The 17087-nt window shown below is 44.0% G+C and overlaps 1 protein-coding gene across 4 annotated transcripts in view; it reads right to left on the bottom strand.

Annotated features, from left to right (window-relative positions):
- The window catches only part of RASGRP1 (RAS guanyl releasing protein 1), a 77924-nt gene extending 63274 nt beyond the window's left edge, over positions 1–14650 (bottom strand). For 2 of the 4 annotated variants that reach the window (XM_017868088.1, XM_017868097.1), the window contains exons 1-2: positions 14222–14432; positions 9455–9639 (exon numbers count right to left, since the gene is read on the bottom strand). In XM_017868088.1, the coding sequence (XP_017723577.1) occupies positions 9455–9639; positions 14222–14256 (220 nt within the window). In that variant the 5' untranslated portion in view covers positions 14257–14432. Of the gene's footprint in view, positions 1–9454; positions 9640–14221; positions 14439–14599 lie in introns of those variants that run through there. The other 2 variants (XM_017868135.1, XM_017868125.1) reach the window with 2 other exon arrangements.
- Between the last annotated feature and the right edge of the window lie 2437 nt (positions 14651–17087).

The raw sequence follows: 17087 nt of genomic DNA, 5'->3' as shown, positions 1-17087 counted from the left end.
AAAAAAAAGTTCACATCACGAATTTTTAATGGAAGTTTTGTGTTTCCTTCATTTATTACAATTGTAATCAGCCATAGTTACTGCAATTAGCATGTAGCATTGAAAAGAACTGAGTACTCTTCTTTTCTTGTAATGTCTTTAATTCCTCATTACCATCATTCCAGTTGCCAAGCAACCTTCACTTTTATGTCCTATATTTGAAGGGACTAAGCAGAATTATTTTTAAAAAATCAATTTTAAAATGGAAGAGCAACCTTGTGTGCTAGCATACCTCTTTATAAATAATAATATTGATTTCAAGATCAAAATTTTAGATATAAATTATGGAAAGCAAAAAGTTATAGTGGGTTTATTATCAAAAAGTCAATGTGATTATAATACATGTAAGTATCCATAGAAGAGAATCAAGAAAGGCACACCCAAGAATGTTGATAGTGCTTATCATGCTCTTGATGGTAAAATGGGTAACGGTAGTTTTCTTCTTTTTGTCAGTCTGTATTTTCTACGTTCTCTATGGTGAACATGAATAATTTTAAAAGTTATTAACATTTATAAAGTAAGTATAAATGCTGAGGGAGAGTTAGATCTTTGTAAATACAAGAACTTATAAAATAGTGTGAACTAAATGAGACTACATATGTAAAACATTAACATAAACACTGTGGTATTTATAGTAAATGCTCAAAAGTTAGCTATTACTAATATTTTAAAAGTCTATGCTAGTGTTTGATCTTATGTATTATCTTACCACAAAGTCTATGTAAGAACAAGAAACACTCAGTCTATATTAATAATTTTTAAAGACTGAGTTAAAATTTGGTGGGGTTTCTAAGACTCCATCCTAAGAATACTGACTCTTCAAATAGATCCAAAAGCACATTCTTAAAATATGCAAATTCCTGAAGAACTTTCTTCAAGTTTAATATCATGATGGAGACCCCCATTACACCTTCTCCCAGACGCTTTAATTCTGGGAAATCATTTCAGTGGCATCACAGCGAGGGGAAACGGAGGCTGTGAGTTACAAAGTCACCAGTCCAAGCACTGTGGTTTTAAGGAAATGACAATCTGAGAAACAAAACTGAAGGCTTCTTTTTTGCCAGCAATAACTTATTGACAAGCTTGTATTGATCATCCACAACAACGTATGATACGGAATTAGACACTGAATTAAGCAAAACTCTGATTAAAATGATAATGGACTATTAATCAAATCTTTGGAAGAGGGATTTTTTTTAAGGTTTAGAATTTTAAAAAGATAAATAGAAATGGGCAAATTTAAATATATAAAATACAAAGTTTCTATACATGACAATATCAAAACCAACATAAAATGAAAATGAGAATGGAAAAAACGCCTATAGTAAATGATATTCAAAGAGTTAACAGCTTTTATATAAAAGCTTTTGCACACCTCTAATAATAAAAGCACTAAGCAGCAAGTGATAAGTAGGCAAAGGATATGAACAGAACGTTCGTAAAACTGGAAATACAGTAGGCAAACAAACTTACGAAAACTACTCAACAAAAGCTTGGTTATATACACCAATAGTGCCTGTTACCATGCAGTGGGTAATGAAGGCAAATGATTTAGCAGATGGAATCAGAAATCAAAATAGAGATAGCATATAATACATGAAGAACAAAAGTTCACAAAATTGAGGGTTGGTGAGAAACAAGGCTGGTTAATCCGAGAGATATTTTAGAGGTGAATTAAAACAATAAAAACACAAACTAACTTTGACTTCAGAATGAGAATCTCTCCTGTTGTTTTCATGTTCCACTGTTACTTATTTAAGAAAACTTTTCAACCACACTGATACATGATTTCCTTATCTCTAAGGTCCATTATTCCTTTCCTTTGAAGAACACACGGAGAGGTTGTTTTATAAGATACATAGATGAAAGCAGCAAAATAATGGCAGAATTATTACTTTCTCTTAATTAAGAGATAAAAAATAGAAATCCCAGCTTTTAGGGTCCCTTCCCACCTCAACATTTGGTTATGTAAGCACCCTCTGTATCTGGGAGACAGTGGTGTGCTTGTAAATGTTTAACAATGGGCTGTCCAGGGGAGGGATTGAAAAGCCCTGATTAGTAGTGTTTGTTGATTTCCACAGTGTAAATACTCACAACAGCTAACAAGCTACTAACATGACTTCACTGAACACAGAGCTGGGAAAAGATGCATGCTAGCATACCATTATATAGCATTTGTACCAGGTAGACATAACAGACATAACCTCAAAAGCAAAGATAACAGTAAAACGTAGTCATGAATTAGGAAGTGGTGAGTTTTGAGTATTTCTTATGTTTGTTTTTAATATAATCTGATTGTTAGTGTATATAACTTAATTTTCAATCATGGCTGTGTTTAACAACTAGCGTGCAAAATTCCTGAAAATTTAACAATCGACTCTTGTGAGCTGGTATGAGCCAGCCCAGCACACCACTGCTAGGAGATAAGGAAATAATTTTTTTTCACAATTGCATCTTTCTATGAAGAAAGAAATTAAGACATAAATCCACATCATTCTATGTGTCTTCAACACATGGCAAATTATTTTTGCCCTCTGGTCTTGTGGCTCTTACACAGACCTCTGACTACATAGTTGGTGGGACCCAGTGCAATTAAAAATGATGGCCCCTTATTCAAAAATTACTAAAAATTTCAAGACTGTGACAGCATTAAACCAAGCATGGGAACCTGTGGGCCTTCAGAGGTGGCATGCCCAGGAAGCTGGCCCTGTTTACATTCTCACTCTTTCTCTGTTCTTTTCCTGCCAGCCACTCTAGGGCAACCCCAACTAGGTTGTAGCCAAAGCTCACTGTAAGTCCAGAACCAGACACAGATCCAGCAGCTATAATTGTTCTGGGCAGGAGTGGACAAGTTCTAACATCAGCAGGTGGGCTGTGGCTGGGGCCTGAACGGTAGATGACCTTCTCCAGGGGTCTCAGGGTCCAACACAGCTGTTTCTGTCAATTACTGAAAAGACTTTCTGCTTTCACACAGTTTCCCAATGTGTTTTCATCACAGACTTCATAAACTTCAGGTCAACATACTGCCTTAGATAATCTGTTGCCAAAGTAGCACTCTTGGGTAAGTACTCAGGGGAAGCACTCCCCAGTTCCTCCCCAGCTAAGCCACTACTGTAGCTCTCTGACCCGTGGGGACTGGCATGCGTTACAGAGTAGACCCTCCCAGCACCATAGGAAACTGGAGTGTTGAATAAAGGTGGAAATCTACACTAGAAACATGGCCTCTGAATGCAAGAATCAAACTGTAGTTGTAACAGACATCCACATTCTATTTACATAGCCAAAAGACAGGCTGGATGCGTTGTAGGGGGCTTACTGCAGTTGAGAAGAGACAGGAATGCAGGAAAATTTGATAGAAGGGCTCCCAGGGTTTCAGACCTGCTCTTAGGCAGGGATCTCATTAGATGTGGCTGGATTGCTTTAGGGATCTCCAAGAGGCTGGCTTCACCATGTGCTTTTCTAGTTCACATAGCTGAAAAACCTATATGCTCTATTGCCTCCCTGGAGATTTGTGCCCTTCAGGTTTTCCTAGGACGCCTGAGAAAATGATCTGGGATGTTCAGGAAGCAAGTGTGCTATATGACAGTATTTCTCGACATGCGTTCACGGGTCACCTCCATCAAAACCAGTGACTGCTGGCTGAATGGCAATCTCTGGGGATGACTGAGGAATCTGAATGTTCAACACACTCCCTGATGAGTATTCCTCACGCCAAAGTTGGAGAATCTCTGGAATAGCAGAAAGAACGTGAACCTCGGGGGAAGACTGACCAGAGTTCACATCTCAGCAGCTCTCTCACTAATGAGCTGAACCACTTTCCACAGGTCATTTAACTTCCCCGAGCTTCAATTCTCTATTAGTTAAAGGAGCAAAATAACAACCACCTCATAGGGTTGTTGGGAGGATTAATTGGGTCAAGTTAGGTAAAGGCTCAGGACCCTACAGAGTCCACGATAAGTGTTTAACTACTGTCTGTCCACTGTCTGTCTCCAGCTCCCTCGGCAGTAAAACTTACCTCTCTGGATGGCTTTACTGAATGAACTGCTCAGAACTCCTGAGACACTGTCTAACTCCCGCATAAGCATTGCCTCTGTTGTCTACAGTGTGGCCTGCAATAAACACTGCCAAGCAGGAGAGCACAGATATGAGTGAAGGGGATTTCCCATCTCCTCCTTTCTCAGGCCTGGCAGTCATTGAAACTCATGCTCATGAGAGGGCAGACCAGCGTGGCGCACTGGTGATGCCTGCTCATCAAAGATGCAGCAAAGGCCTCTTTGGAATAAATAGTGTCCAGTCTTATAATAATGCTAATTCATTCTAGAAAGCTAAGAGCAGCCTGGGAGCTGCTCTGATGACCAGAAGCCTCAGGATGCAAGTATCTCCGAGGACCATCCTTCACACGTGAAATCCTGTAGCCACGACTACCAGCGACTGGGGGGTTCCACTGAGGAGGCCTCTGGGAGAGCTGTGTTCTTCACACAGGGCCTGTCATCAACAGGGGCTAAGGCTTCTGCCCCTTCCTGACACTACAACTGACTTTGTTCCTTGGTGTTGCCTGTTGTTAGGTCTACATGCCCAATGATGTCATGGCCTTTGGCTTCTGGTCTTATGCCCCTGTTGCCCTCTGGGCACCTTGCTTTGGTGCACAGACCAAGTTGCAGAGTGGTAAGAAATACCTAATCTTTCCTTTGTCACGGAGAGGGCTATGGCCCTGAGTGTGTGTTTGCCTTTTGTGGCTCCAATTTTAAAAACAGATGGAATGTTTTACTTTCAATAAGCTGAGGCCTGTGAAATGCTTTTAATATCCAACTGCTCCATGGTGGAGAAAACACACCTATTAGTTTTGGGGTAGTTCTAGTTTGGAAGGTCTTTGGATAGCATTAGTATAATTCACACAGGAATTCACTGATTCACTTTGCTCACTACAGAATATCAGGCAGACACCTGGTATAGAGATGGGGTCCAATCAATGTTTCTTACATTGAATGGAGTTTCATTTCTAACTGGGGAGACAGCAGGACTGTAGAAGGGTGGGCACTGCGTGCAGGCCTGTCCTATGTGGCATGCAGGTCTCCCCTGAGTGTAGGAAGGCCTGTAGTAGGAGAGAGATCCAGGCTTGCTCCAACCCAGGTTGCAAGTGGCTGCTAGGGGTAGGGGAAGGAGAACAGAAGCAGCACATCCTCTCTTGAGACTGGGGGTGCAAGGCAAGTTCTTTCAATTCTCAAAGGTTTATTTTCCTGTTTGTTCAATGGAGAGAGTAATATCTGACCTATTTCAGAGCTGTTCAAGGTATAAAAGAAAATCAATACAAATGGAACTCTAAGAAAAAATAAGACAGTCCATAAACAGAAGATATTAGGAAGCATTCCCCTTCACACTAACAGGTAAGATGAAACATGGAGTTTCTTCCCACATCTCAGTGGGAGCAGGAGGTCTGCTTGCTGGGGTGGAGTTGTGTGTGTGTGTGTGTGGCCCTTTCTGAGGCAGGTGTGCAGTTTTCTTTCCGATGCTGTCAGAAGTTGTCTTGCATTGAGAGGGAGACAAGGAAAGAGCTTTGTGAATTCGACATTTGAAGCCTTCCATTTGGCCCCAAATGCTGGCAGCCCTCTTATAAAGGGAAAAAAAGTAAAGCCCAGATGATCTCATAGGTCTTTTCTACCTCTGAAACAGACGGTGTGATTCACATATATTTGACATAAGTGTGACCAGGTTGTGATGATTCGCCTCATTATGCTCAGCTGAAGAGGGGATTAACTAGCAATAATATGCTGAGAATGTAAAACATGACCTCTGATTAGAATAGAAGGCGGGAGTGGGTTGTTTCATGGTTAAAGTAATGAACTATGACTCAAGGCCTAAGTTTCTAGTCACAGATCTCTAACCTTGTGTGTGACACTGAGAGGCTTGCTAGAGGCCTTCGAAAGTGCTCTTAATTTACACGTACTGGCCACTGCCCTTAAAAGCAATGTAAGTCCTTCTTCTGAGAACAGTGTGGGTGGTAATTGATGGTTAATAATACTAAAGAGATAGCCATCAGTAAGACTTCTGGATGCCCATGATGCTTTAAGCAATATTCAGACTCTTATCTAGAAATGCTAGCAAAATGCAAATCCCACAGTTTGCAGAAAATCTATTCTTTTTTCTTTGAGACAACCATCTACCCTCTCCAGCATTATCCAACCGACTTTCTGCAACAATGGAAATGCTCTCTCCTCTGTTCAACAGTAGTTGCCATTTGTGGCTATTGCACCCTTCACCTATGGTTGGTGAGGCTTAGAAACTAAATCTTACATTTAACTTTAATTAATTGAAATGTATATGAAAATAGCCACATATGGCTAGTGCATTGGACAGCACAGCTGTAGCCAATTCAAACGTCCTGAAAGCAAGAAGGTGAGCTTGAGAGGCAGTAGAAACTAAATTAACAATTATTCAGTCTTTCTCTTTAAAATAGTTTCTTTCCCTCTTTCATTCAAGTTGCTGCGTGGAGTACCTGAAATTAGGGTCTGAGGCAAAAGAGTAGCAACAATAAAAATAATGATGATAATCATTCCCACCCCACACACACTTCTGTACAGTTTTTCATGGGTTTAAAATGAGAAGACATCTAAACTCATTTACAAAAAGCTAGCTAGATTGCTTTAACCTAAAGCAACACTTTTCTATACAAACCTGAGACAATAACCAGTAAGATAAGCTTCAGGAGAAGCATTAGCCTCACTCCACACTATTGTCAGATCACCTCTTAAAGAGACCTACGGAAGCACAGGCACATATTTTGCTATGGGCTTTTCTGTCATAAAGTCTGCTGCTGATTCCTGGCTCCATTTCCTCTGCAGCGCAGTTTCCATGCCCCAGCCCTATAGATGGGTCAACTGACAACCAAAGAGCAAGGAGACAGACAGACAAAAGGTGCTGGCTTCTGTTCCTTCCAGACACAGCGTCTTTTCTTTTTTGCCTCCTTCATGTACTGTGATGAGAAACTCTGCAGTACATAATATACAAAACCTTGAGATCTTACCTTACTAACTTCCCGCAGCATTCCCATGGCCCATGAGGGACTTCAACAAATGGTGGCTGTTCTCCTTGACCTACGTCCTCACCCATGAAGTGCACTTAGTCAAACTCTACATGGTACAAAAACTTACTCTTACTGCATGCCTTCGGTGTTTATCACCCTGTCCTTTGTATACATGTGTATATATATATATACCCTGTCCTTTGTATGTGTGTGTATATATATATATGTTTCCTAAACAGTATGTTTCTCAGGTGTTGTAAGCTCTGGTGGAAGGGGGAGTTTGGTCACTGTAGTTCTTCTTGAGTACTGCCTAGCACAGTGTCAGATGCAACTAAGGGCTTAATCAATGCTACTTGATAACGGACAAAAGACTACTAGACTCCATGGGACTTTTACGGCTTTGGGATTTTAAGCCACTTTTTTCAGTTCCACATATTCCAGAACATAATATATTGCCGCTGCCTTTGGAGGGCCTGTTAAGGGGACTGAATTAGGCTTGGTTATTTTGGGGGTAAGGACTTCAGAATCAGTCATGTATTTTTCAGGTTGATAAATTATTTGAAGATTAGAAAACCGTCTTGAACTAAGCCAGCAGTTGCACCACAGGCATGGAAGGAAGGAAGATGGCATGATAAACACATTTCTGGTCCCTCTTTTCTCGATAGTGAAACAGAAAGAAGAAAAATCCTCATTCAGGAAATAGTCACAGCGGCCTGCTAAAGCCCAGTAAATCTGACTGCTGAAATGCTGTAAGGAACTTTGCAGTTTCTTCGGGTTGGCAAGGAAGTGCGAGTGGAGTACATGATGAACAATGGCCCCACATGGCCGTGCCTCCCCGGTCTCCACTGTCCTCTCATTTATCTCCTCACAGCACATTTTCTAAGGAGATTATTTTGAAATAGAAAGCCATTCATTCTGCTCACAAAAATTCATCTTAATTGAAAGATTAAAGTGTAAAATAAGATTGAAGTATAAAACAAAGAGAAATCTAATGAAAATGTAATGCTAAACTAGTCATACTAAAAAACCTTCCTCTTTTCCAAGTTAAAGTCTACAACAAACAGCACTTTAAAGCGGTGATTCGCAAAGTGCAGTTCTTGGGCCAGATGCATCAGCATCTCCTGGGAACTTGTTAGAAATGCAAATTCTTGTGCCCCACCCCAGACCTACCGGAGTAGAAACTCTGGGGGTGGGGCCCAGCAATGTGTGTTTAAAAAAAAAAACCAAAAAAACAAAAAACAGCCTCCATGTGTGATTCTGACACTCTAATGTTTGAGAACCATTACTTTAAACCAATGTTGAAATAGCTGAAACTGTTCAATGCTGTACTAAATTGTACTAAATGAATATCCTTAACCTGTCGAGTGTTTCCCCAATTCTATCCATAAGGTCTGAGCAAGCACTTAACACACACAGCCACTAGTCCGTCATTCTGAGATCTCATGGATCTCGAGCTGCCTAGGATCTGATTAAACCTCCCTTAGTTTCCCAGGAGGCTCCCAGGGTTGGGGCAGGCTGGCGGGGGTTGGTATGTCTGAGCTGTGCCACACTGGCTCCTCTGCTTCACGGCGAGAGATGGAGGGATATAAAAGGGGCCCACAGGGGAACACGAAGCTGGAAATCTTTGAATTCAATGATTTCATTGAAATCCATCCATTTTAATCATGTTTTGGGAGGAAATATTTAGTACTTTTCAATCACTGTTTCACAAATAAAAATCCAAAAATAAATCATGCTTATAACATTTAAAAAAAAATCTTTTCAGATACTTGCTTGACGGCTGCACGAACGTGTCTCTCTCATGGTGAGCAAAGGTGCTGACAGAGTGCAGCGTCTGAAATGTGTGTGTCCACATTTATTTCCCAGTCCCTTGACCCTGCATTGCAACATTTATTAACCAATGTCTTCTCGTCACAAACCTCCTGGCTTTTCCCAGTCCTTTCCTATTCCATCACATCTGCCCTCCAGATTGCAAGGGGAATTATTGAGACTTTATTCCTCCAAATGATTCCAATTTCTGTTTGATAACAAAGTTTGCTCATGTAAGTCTTTATATGTGCCCCAAGAAGGCAAGGACGGAAAAGTCTCAAAGTGCCAGATGCACAATATCCTTTTATGATATTTTTCATCACAAGAAAAACCTCCATCCTGAGAAAAATGGAAATGCAAACTCTCCTAACTTTTCTCACTTCAAAATTGCACTTCTCATCACGACCTATTACACCCACATAGTCATGTGCCATAGGCTCTGCAGACTGTCTCCAACATTTCAAAAGCTCAAAAGCTATTTTTAAAGCCAAAATACAATCTAGATTGCTGTTCTGTAAAGCACTTTTAAAGGAAGAACAAAGTAATATAGTGATTTTTATGCCTGTGGGCAGGTAGCCAACTTACCAAAAGATTGAATGCAGCTGTCAATGAGATCGTCCAGGCTGGCTCCTTTGGCTAAATGTCCCAGAGACACCATCATTCGGAACTGGGTGATCTGGGCCAAGCTGGGATGGGAGGGGAAGGGGCTGTTGGCTGTCTTCGCCTCTAGTCTTGCTTTAGGGGCAGTTCTGCAGCCATGGGAAGGTTTCCTGGGGAAAGAGAGAAGGCAGTGAGGGGACAAACTGGCAGCTCCACGCTCTGAAGGCAGATTGGAGAGGAAGGGAATGGAGATAAGACAATTAATCTCAGGAGTTGGGCTGATAGAAGCCATACCCCTCCCACTTGGCAAATGCACCAAACGACTGGTTGGCTGTTAAAGAGACATCTCCCCAGCAAAGGTGAGATTTCAGGGTTGCAACTAGGGCTCTTCATGCTGGCATTAGGATTGCTCCGTCCTACTGTCTCCCAGTTCCTAAAGGGGAATGGGCAGAGGCAAGACTATCTTGACAGTCCTTAGCTCCCAGCAATATATATATTTTTTCAGCTACTAAGCCACTGACTTGAATCTTAAAAATTGTTTACATTGGTCTCATCTTTGGCTAACTTTGGCCAGGCATGGTGGCTCATGTCTGTAATCCCAGCACCGTGGCAGGCCGAGGCAGGTGGATCACCTGAGGTCGGGAGTGCAAGATGATCTCTGGTTAACTTCATTAATCTTGAGCAATACCTGAGATACCACACAAGGTCAGACAGCCTCAGAATCATCGTTAAGGACCTTAAGGGAGAAGTCAAAGACTGAGAACCCAAGTGCAGGAAGTGAAGGGTGATGATGGTGGTGCTTAGATTTTAAGTGAGTCCTGCTTTTCTTACAAATCTTTTAGTTTTAAGATCTTGTTTTTCATGGTTGATAATACAGGTAACCATTATGAGTCATTTTTGTTACTAAACATCATTTTTTCAAATCCTTACTTGGGTCCTTAATGATTAAAACAGAAAGCAGAGCTGTGAGAGCGTTGTTCCAGAACTCAATGTAAAAGGGCAAGTTTGGATCTAGAAATGGCGTAAGAGTCCAATGGACTTTCATCTACTCACACACAGCTCTATCTTTGGTCATGACCTCATCAGTACAAGTCATTTTGCAAAATGATTTGGGAAGTTTACTGTCCTCTCCATTAAAAAATACACATACACACAGATCCATATCTGTAATCTTTTTTGCTTTAATAGTGATGAGTGTTGCTGGTAACTCTTCTAAGCATTTAGTTAATTCTCCTCTCTCTACTGTGGCTTTGGTTATTTTGTAGTTTACTACCAAAGCAGCAAAGAGAAAAAGGAAAAAAACGTATCTCAGAAGCGTAACTTTACTCACTACATATTATGATAAATGCATAATGGCATCAATTAATCTCTAAGTGCTTATTCTATGAGTAAGGCATTGTGATTGGCCAGAGAAGACCACAGTGAGATAGTCTAGGTGAGGGTACTTTATATACTCATTACATACTAGTTGCTGTTGTTACATAACAGTAGTCTAGAAGTTCCTTAATACAAAAATACAGCTGAGGAATCAGACTGAGATAATGAAAAGAAAGCCATATAAATGTTAAATAAGTGTACTATGAGTGTCAAGAGTAAGAAGCATGTTCTCAGAGGAGAAAGAGGCAGTTTGAGGGAGAGTGTCTGGGAAAGCTGCTCTGACAGGATATAATCTCAACCAAAGAGGCTGAGGAAGTGCTCAGATCAAAACAAAATGCTAGGCACATGTGGGTTTTGGGAGACCAGCCTGCTAAGAGATGGTGTGTAACTGAACTATGGCGCCACTCAGTACACAGCTAGACCTGTGCAGGGGCACCCTGGCCCTTCAGGTTGTTTCAAACTAGCTCCAGGGCGCTGGTCTGCAGTGGCCGCTCACTTCTAGTCTGACCTGGTGCAGGTGCAGTGAAATTGAATCAACAACTAGTTATTGGGCATCTGCTAACTCTAGGCAGTAATTCCTGAAAGATCAAGTCGGTGGTACAAGACTCAGGTTTCTGACCATAACTGATTTTCAAACAGGCCCTGTGATAACCGCATAATTGGATCAGTCTCTAAAAACAAAATAATAATGGCGACATGAATTGAGTACCTATGCTATGGCAGGTACTGTGCTGGGGTTTGACCCTGTCTTGAGGCTTACAGCCCAGAAGGATTTTATCCCCATCTCATGATGCTGAAACTGAATCTTAAAAAGGGTAAATGACATAGCCAAGGTTATAAAACTCATACATAATAAACCTGAGATTTGTACCCAGCACCTCTCTGGCTTTATTCATTTAATAAATATTTACTGTGCTTGGAACTCTGCACATTTCACAACATGGGGATTAGTACTAGACCATCACAGAGAGGCTGAAAAGGTCAATTCAATTTAAAATGAAAGTAAAATCCTTCAAAAGCATAGCTGATAATGTAAAGGCTGAATCTCAGTCCATATTTCTTTTGCAGGTCCTCAGAACTGTCCTCAGGTCCCTAGAGCTGGACAGACTCTTTATGGTCATTTTCCAAACCCCTCTTCTATAGGTGTGGAGGTTCAGAATCAGAAGAGCAACGTGCCTGGCCACGACTACAGAGACAGGCTAGAAGCCAGCCCCTTGTGGCCCATGCCTTGCGCCCCAGGTGGGCTCCTCTCCCTTCCTGGAAGCACTAACAACTCTCTACACCTGGGCTACATAGCCACTGCTGGGATTACTCAGCTTTCTGCCCCAGCTGCTGCCTTTGTCACCATTAAGACCTCCACCAAAGGCCGAGTAGGGTTAAGATTAAAAAAAAAAATAAAGTCATTTATTCTAGAAGTCTCCTTCACTCAGGCTTTCCACAATACTTCTCCCTAGACCTTGGAGAAGAGGCAACTACAACTAGAGGCTCTATCTACAGACAGAGCTCTTCCTGCTAGGGGTGGAGGGGAGGTGGCTACAGATCCAAGGAAAATTCCATTTTCTTTCTTGGTTGGTGACATTGACCATTCAAGACTCCTAATCCTGCCCTGTCTTCTAATTCTGGTAATGTTTCCTAGTGTCACCAGCAAGAGAAGCCACTTTGTTTCATAAGGGGATTCTTGAAGGTTGATGCTTTTACCAGAACCAGGAGGGATCAGGGTAAAGTATAGGGTAGTAAAAGGGAAGAGAGGGTGCCAAACGCAATCTGGGAGGTATGGAGCCCAGACAGACTCAGAGGGCTAAAGCATGAGAAAACAGGGAGAAGAGAAAGTATTAAAAGTCAAAGTGCAGCCTCAGAGTTCTAAGAAGACAGGAATTATTTGCACCATAGACTAGGAAACCTGGCTTTCTTGCTGTACAGTCTCTTAACTGGTTGCCTTGTGAGAAATCCTCAAATCGTTCTGCCTTTTCTGGTGAAATGGGGGTAGACAAGGATTTATAAAATGCTTTATTATAGGCAGGTCGAAGGGTGTTTTAACAATCCATAGAATGAATGGCCTCTGAGTCTGTAAAGGCATATTTAAAAAAAGAAAAACAGTGGCCAAATGTTTTCTTGTAAAAAAAACCAAAACCCCGAGAGAAACGAATTAACTTGAAGGTGTTTTCTGAGCCTAAAAGTGACCAAAGTCTCATAGGTTTGCTGAAGGAGACCGTCAAAACTCTAAACTGGTTTAGGTGAAATCCTCTCCAGGCATAGGTATCTCAGTGGAGGTCAGTTTCAGGCTGAGCTTTTTATGAAATCCAACCTAGAAAAGTAAGGGATGAAATGGAGTAAGGGAACTGGAACTTCCACAACTTTCTTTGCAGTGGAAGGTGACTCTCTTGACTTCTAGTGTGGATTCCTTCCAGTCCCGTCCTCTCCCCCTTATAATACTCAATTTAATGTACTGAACTCCTCCTTCTGAATCTAGTGCAAAGTACAGTGGTGGACCCTCAGGGAACACCCGGATGGGGAGAGGCAGGGCGTGCATACAGGGCCGAGAACCCTCCGTTCCTGGGATTATAAGCACGGGAAGCCCAGCATCGCAAGTTTCCTGCCGCTACTGGGTATGGTGGTGCAAGGCACAGTCCCATCAGTGTCGATGTGAATGGCGTTGTGAAGTGCACAATTTGTCTAGCCCTACGCCGAGGCCAGGCCGTTGTTCATGCTGTTGCCCAGTTCTGGTCCTTTGGCTACAAACTCAAAGCTGCCTGGCCAAAAGCCCTTTCACTCACTGTCCCTCTTTCTTCAACTTCTGTTATCCAAGACCCTCTACAGAATCATAGTGAGGGGGAGAGGAGTGCAGTTTCCCATCCGGAAGGCGATATGTTTCGCTGACCCACGGATCTGCAAACTTCCGTGGGGCAGGGGCGACCAAGCGGTGCCACCTCTGCGGGCTCCCTGCAAGCTCCCTCGGCCGTTCTGGGCAGGGCCGGGTGGGGCCGCCAGGTGGCGCAGCCGGAGCCCCGCGCCCCAGCAGGTGCGGGCGGCGCGGAAAGTCCGCGAGTGGGAGTCCCGATGCCGGGCGGGGAGATGTGGGGGAGGAGGTCGGCGGGAGGGCGCCAGCTCCGCGAAGAGCATCGGCCCTAGCACAACTCGCTGGGAGAGCTCTGGCCTCACGGCCGCCCCTCCGCCCCAGCTCCCTCCCCGAAGCCCCGGGCGCAGCGCGCCGTGCGCTCTAGACACGTCCGCCCGTCGCGCTGGTGTCCCGGCCCTCCGGCCGACCCCGGCCCCCTTCGCCCTCAACTTCCCTCGGGGTGTTGGGGCGGCGGGCAGGGGACTCTTTCCCAAGTAAGGACACAGGCGCTCCCGAGGGCCACGGCCGCCTCTACTCACCGCGGAGCCTCTCTCGCCTTGCCCAGGGTGCCCATGGCCGCGGCCCGCGCTCCCGAAGCCGGCTCACCTAGCGCGGCGGGGCGCGGCGCATCGCCCCCGCCGCCGCCTTCTGCCGGCCCTGTCCCTCAGTGCCTCGTAGCCCCGGCCGCCTGCCCGCCCGCCCTCGAGCCCGGCGAGCCCGACCGAGGCGCACCGCAGGCACAAAGTTTGTGCGAGCGCGCTCCCTCTGCCTCGCGCGCGCGCTCACACCCGCCCGGCAACCACCTGACACGCTGATGCTGGCGGCTGCAGGAAACGTGCGGCGCCCCGCCGCTCTTCCCCGAAACCTGCCCCCTCTCCGCGGGTGCCCGGGCCCTACGCCTTGCGCGGTTCTCTCACCCTGCCCGCCGTCGACCTCTCTTGGCCAAAGGGTTAAGTCTCAGGGAGAGGAGCGGGCTCCCAGTTACCACACCCGCGCCTTGCAGGGCAGCTGTGCCCGGCGACCTCCACCTGAGGTCAGGAAACGGGCTGAGCCTAGCGGCTCCCATGGGACCCCCTTTCCCGCAGCCGACCCGCAGCCTCCACCCCGCTGCCTGCGGCCGCTGCTCGGAGCATTGCAGTGCGGACGCCTTGTCCCCTCGCGGGCCTCTCCTGTATATATCAGAGCGCGGAGTCTGGCAGGGGAAAGGAACGGAAAGACAGTTGTGAAGTTGCCTTGACCTGCGCATTGGGGTCTCTTGGTAGCCGTCTGCAGAACTGGGCCGTAGACATGTGCCCTGCGCCCTGGACGAGGACTGCCCATGTGGAGGTGCGCTCCGCAGGCGTGATCCGTATCGGGCCCAGACGCGGCCGCCTGGCGTCGGTGGGTGTGGGAGACGTGGGGACAGCTTTCATACAACGTCAGTGCGCGCAGAAGACCTGGCCAAGAGGGGCGGCCCACCCGCTGCTTGTCCAGGTGATAGTGCTGATAATCTCAATAGCTGATGATTGAGTGCGGTTGTACTAAGTGCTTTCTATACATTACCTCATTTAATCCACCCTCCCTGATACAAAGAGATCACTGTTGTAAAGATGAGAAAATGAAGGTTTAAAGAATAATATGCCTCAGATCATACAACTAATAAACAGCAGAGAGAGCTCTGACTTGGACTGAGGTCTGTCTGACTCCCTATGATCACTGCTGCCCTGCCCTAATAACATACTCATTATCACGGCCACAGACTATAACTCTAGCCACAGTCATAGTTGTCTTCCCGGCCATAGTGTTCTGGCCCTTAAAGCCTTCCTCTATTTCATTTATATATTTCCTTATATTTATATGCTACCTTGTCCTTAAAACAGAATTCAAGATAGCTTACAAGAGCACATAACCTACAAAAAGAAGTGTGTGAAATGAAAAATAAGGCACAGAAGATGGAGCCAAAAATGAACATCGTTTGAAATAAATGCATCTCATAGAGTCCAATACCCTTGCTAAAGTGGGACCAAAATTTGTCTCCTGCATTTTTAGCAGTCAAGTTTAAAGAGAGGCCTTATCTAAAGTTCAATTCCTATCACATGCAAGACCAAAAACAAAATTGCTCAAGAGAAGATCCCCCTTTCTTGATACTGAGACCAGCAAGAAATTTCTCCAGAGAATCCTCATGAACCCTGGGTGATATAAAGAACCAAGTCCTCAGTCACAGCCACAGATGTAGAAGGGGCAGGTGAATGTCAGGAGAATATTAAATAATGACACCCTTCGTCACTCACTGGGTCTAAGGCTCAAACATTTTTAGTGTTATCTATCATACACCCTTCCTCATGCAAGCCCTACAACCTAAAGAAACAAGGTGGCAGATGTCTGAGGATGGTAAAAATTCGTATTTATATATGAATCTATCTGTCTATTTCCCAGCAGTCCTAAGTGTGCAGTCTTAGACTTTTTTCACAGAGATCTTCTCATTACTGGGTAAACAATTACTTTTCACTGACCCCTCTACTCCAGAATGAGCTCTTTACTACTCTCTTCACTAATACTTAAATCTATAATATTTACACTTTCAATTGCCACGTAATATTCCGTGTCTCTGTCTTACCTCCACAACTAAACTAAATTGTCCGAGGTCAAGAATCAGGTCTTATGCTTCTTCAGCTTCCACAGCTGCTAGCTTGAGGCAGTACATGTGGGACATTACTAATAAACTGCTGTGGATTTGATTTTGAAAAGCAGAATGTGCTGACCTCAAAGAAGAAAATAAGATCCTTCCTGATTATTTCTGGAGAAAGGGTTTCAGTGTTTCTTTGAAGTCCCCTGTCTATGGCAGGAGTGATAAGGTTAATGGCACTGTCTCTGGTGGCTTTCATGGGATCCCCATCACAGGTAATCCGATGCTGTCAGTATTTCTCTATTGCTTCACCCTTGAAAATAGAACCCCTTCCATGCCATTCATTGCACTGAGTCTTTGGACAGCAAAATCTTTGTGTGTGGCAGGGGAATAATCCAGCCTTATACTGCATATGCATAGGTATGTATGCCAAATGGATGCCTTTATGTAAATGCATCACTATATTTATATGTAAATATACATATATGCATAATACTAAATGCACACGTAGGCAGTTACATCTACACACCTACAGTCCATGTATATACAAATGGTTGAAATCGAGGTTATTAATTCATTCAATACGTGAGTCTTGCTGAGTTTTCTAAAGAAAGAGGCCTACATATGCCCAGTGAGTGTTTTTCTCTTGAACTTTCTGAGAACTCTGCTCTTCATTTCCATCTGATTCTGCTTCTGGGCCCCCTCGAGCTCTTTTTTGAGGTTTTCTGGCTACTCCTACCTGAGCAATAAGTCTTTTCCAAACATCTAAAAAATAAGAAGTTTGTCCATGTCTCTTTTCA

Source organism: Rhinopithecus bieti, unplaced genomic scaffold (assembly GCF_001698545.2).
Source record: "Rhinopithecus bieti isolate Rb0 unplaced genomic scaffold, ASM169854v2 scaffold_115, whole genome shotgun sequence".
Classification (NCBI taxonomy): domain Eukaryota; kingdom Metazoa; phylum Chordata; class Mammalia; order Primates; family Cercopithecidae; genus Rhinopithecus; species Rhinopithecus bieti.
This window is presented reverse-complemented; position numbering and strand designations above follow the sequence as displayed.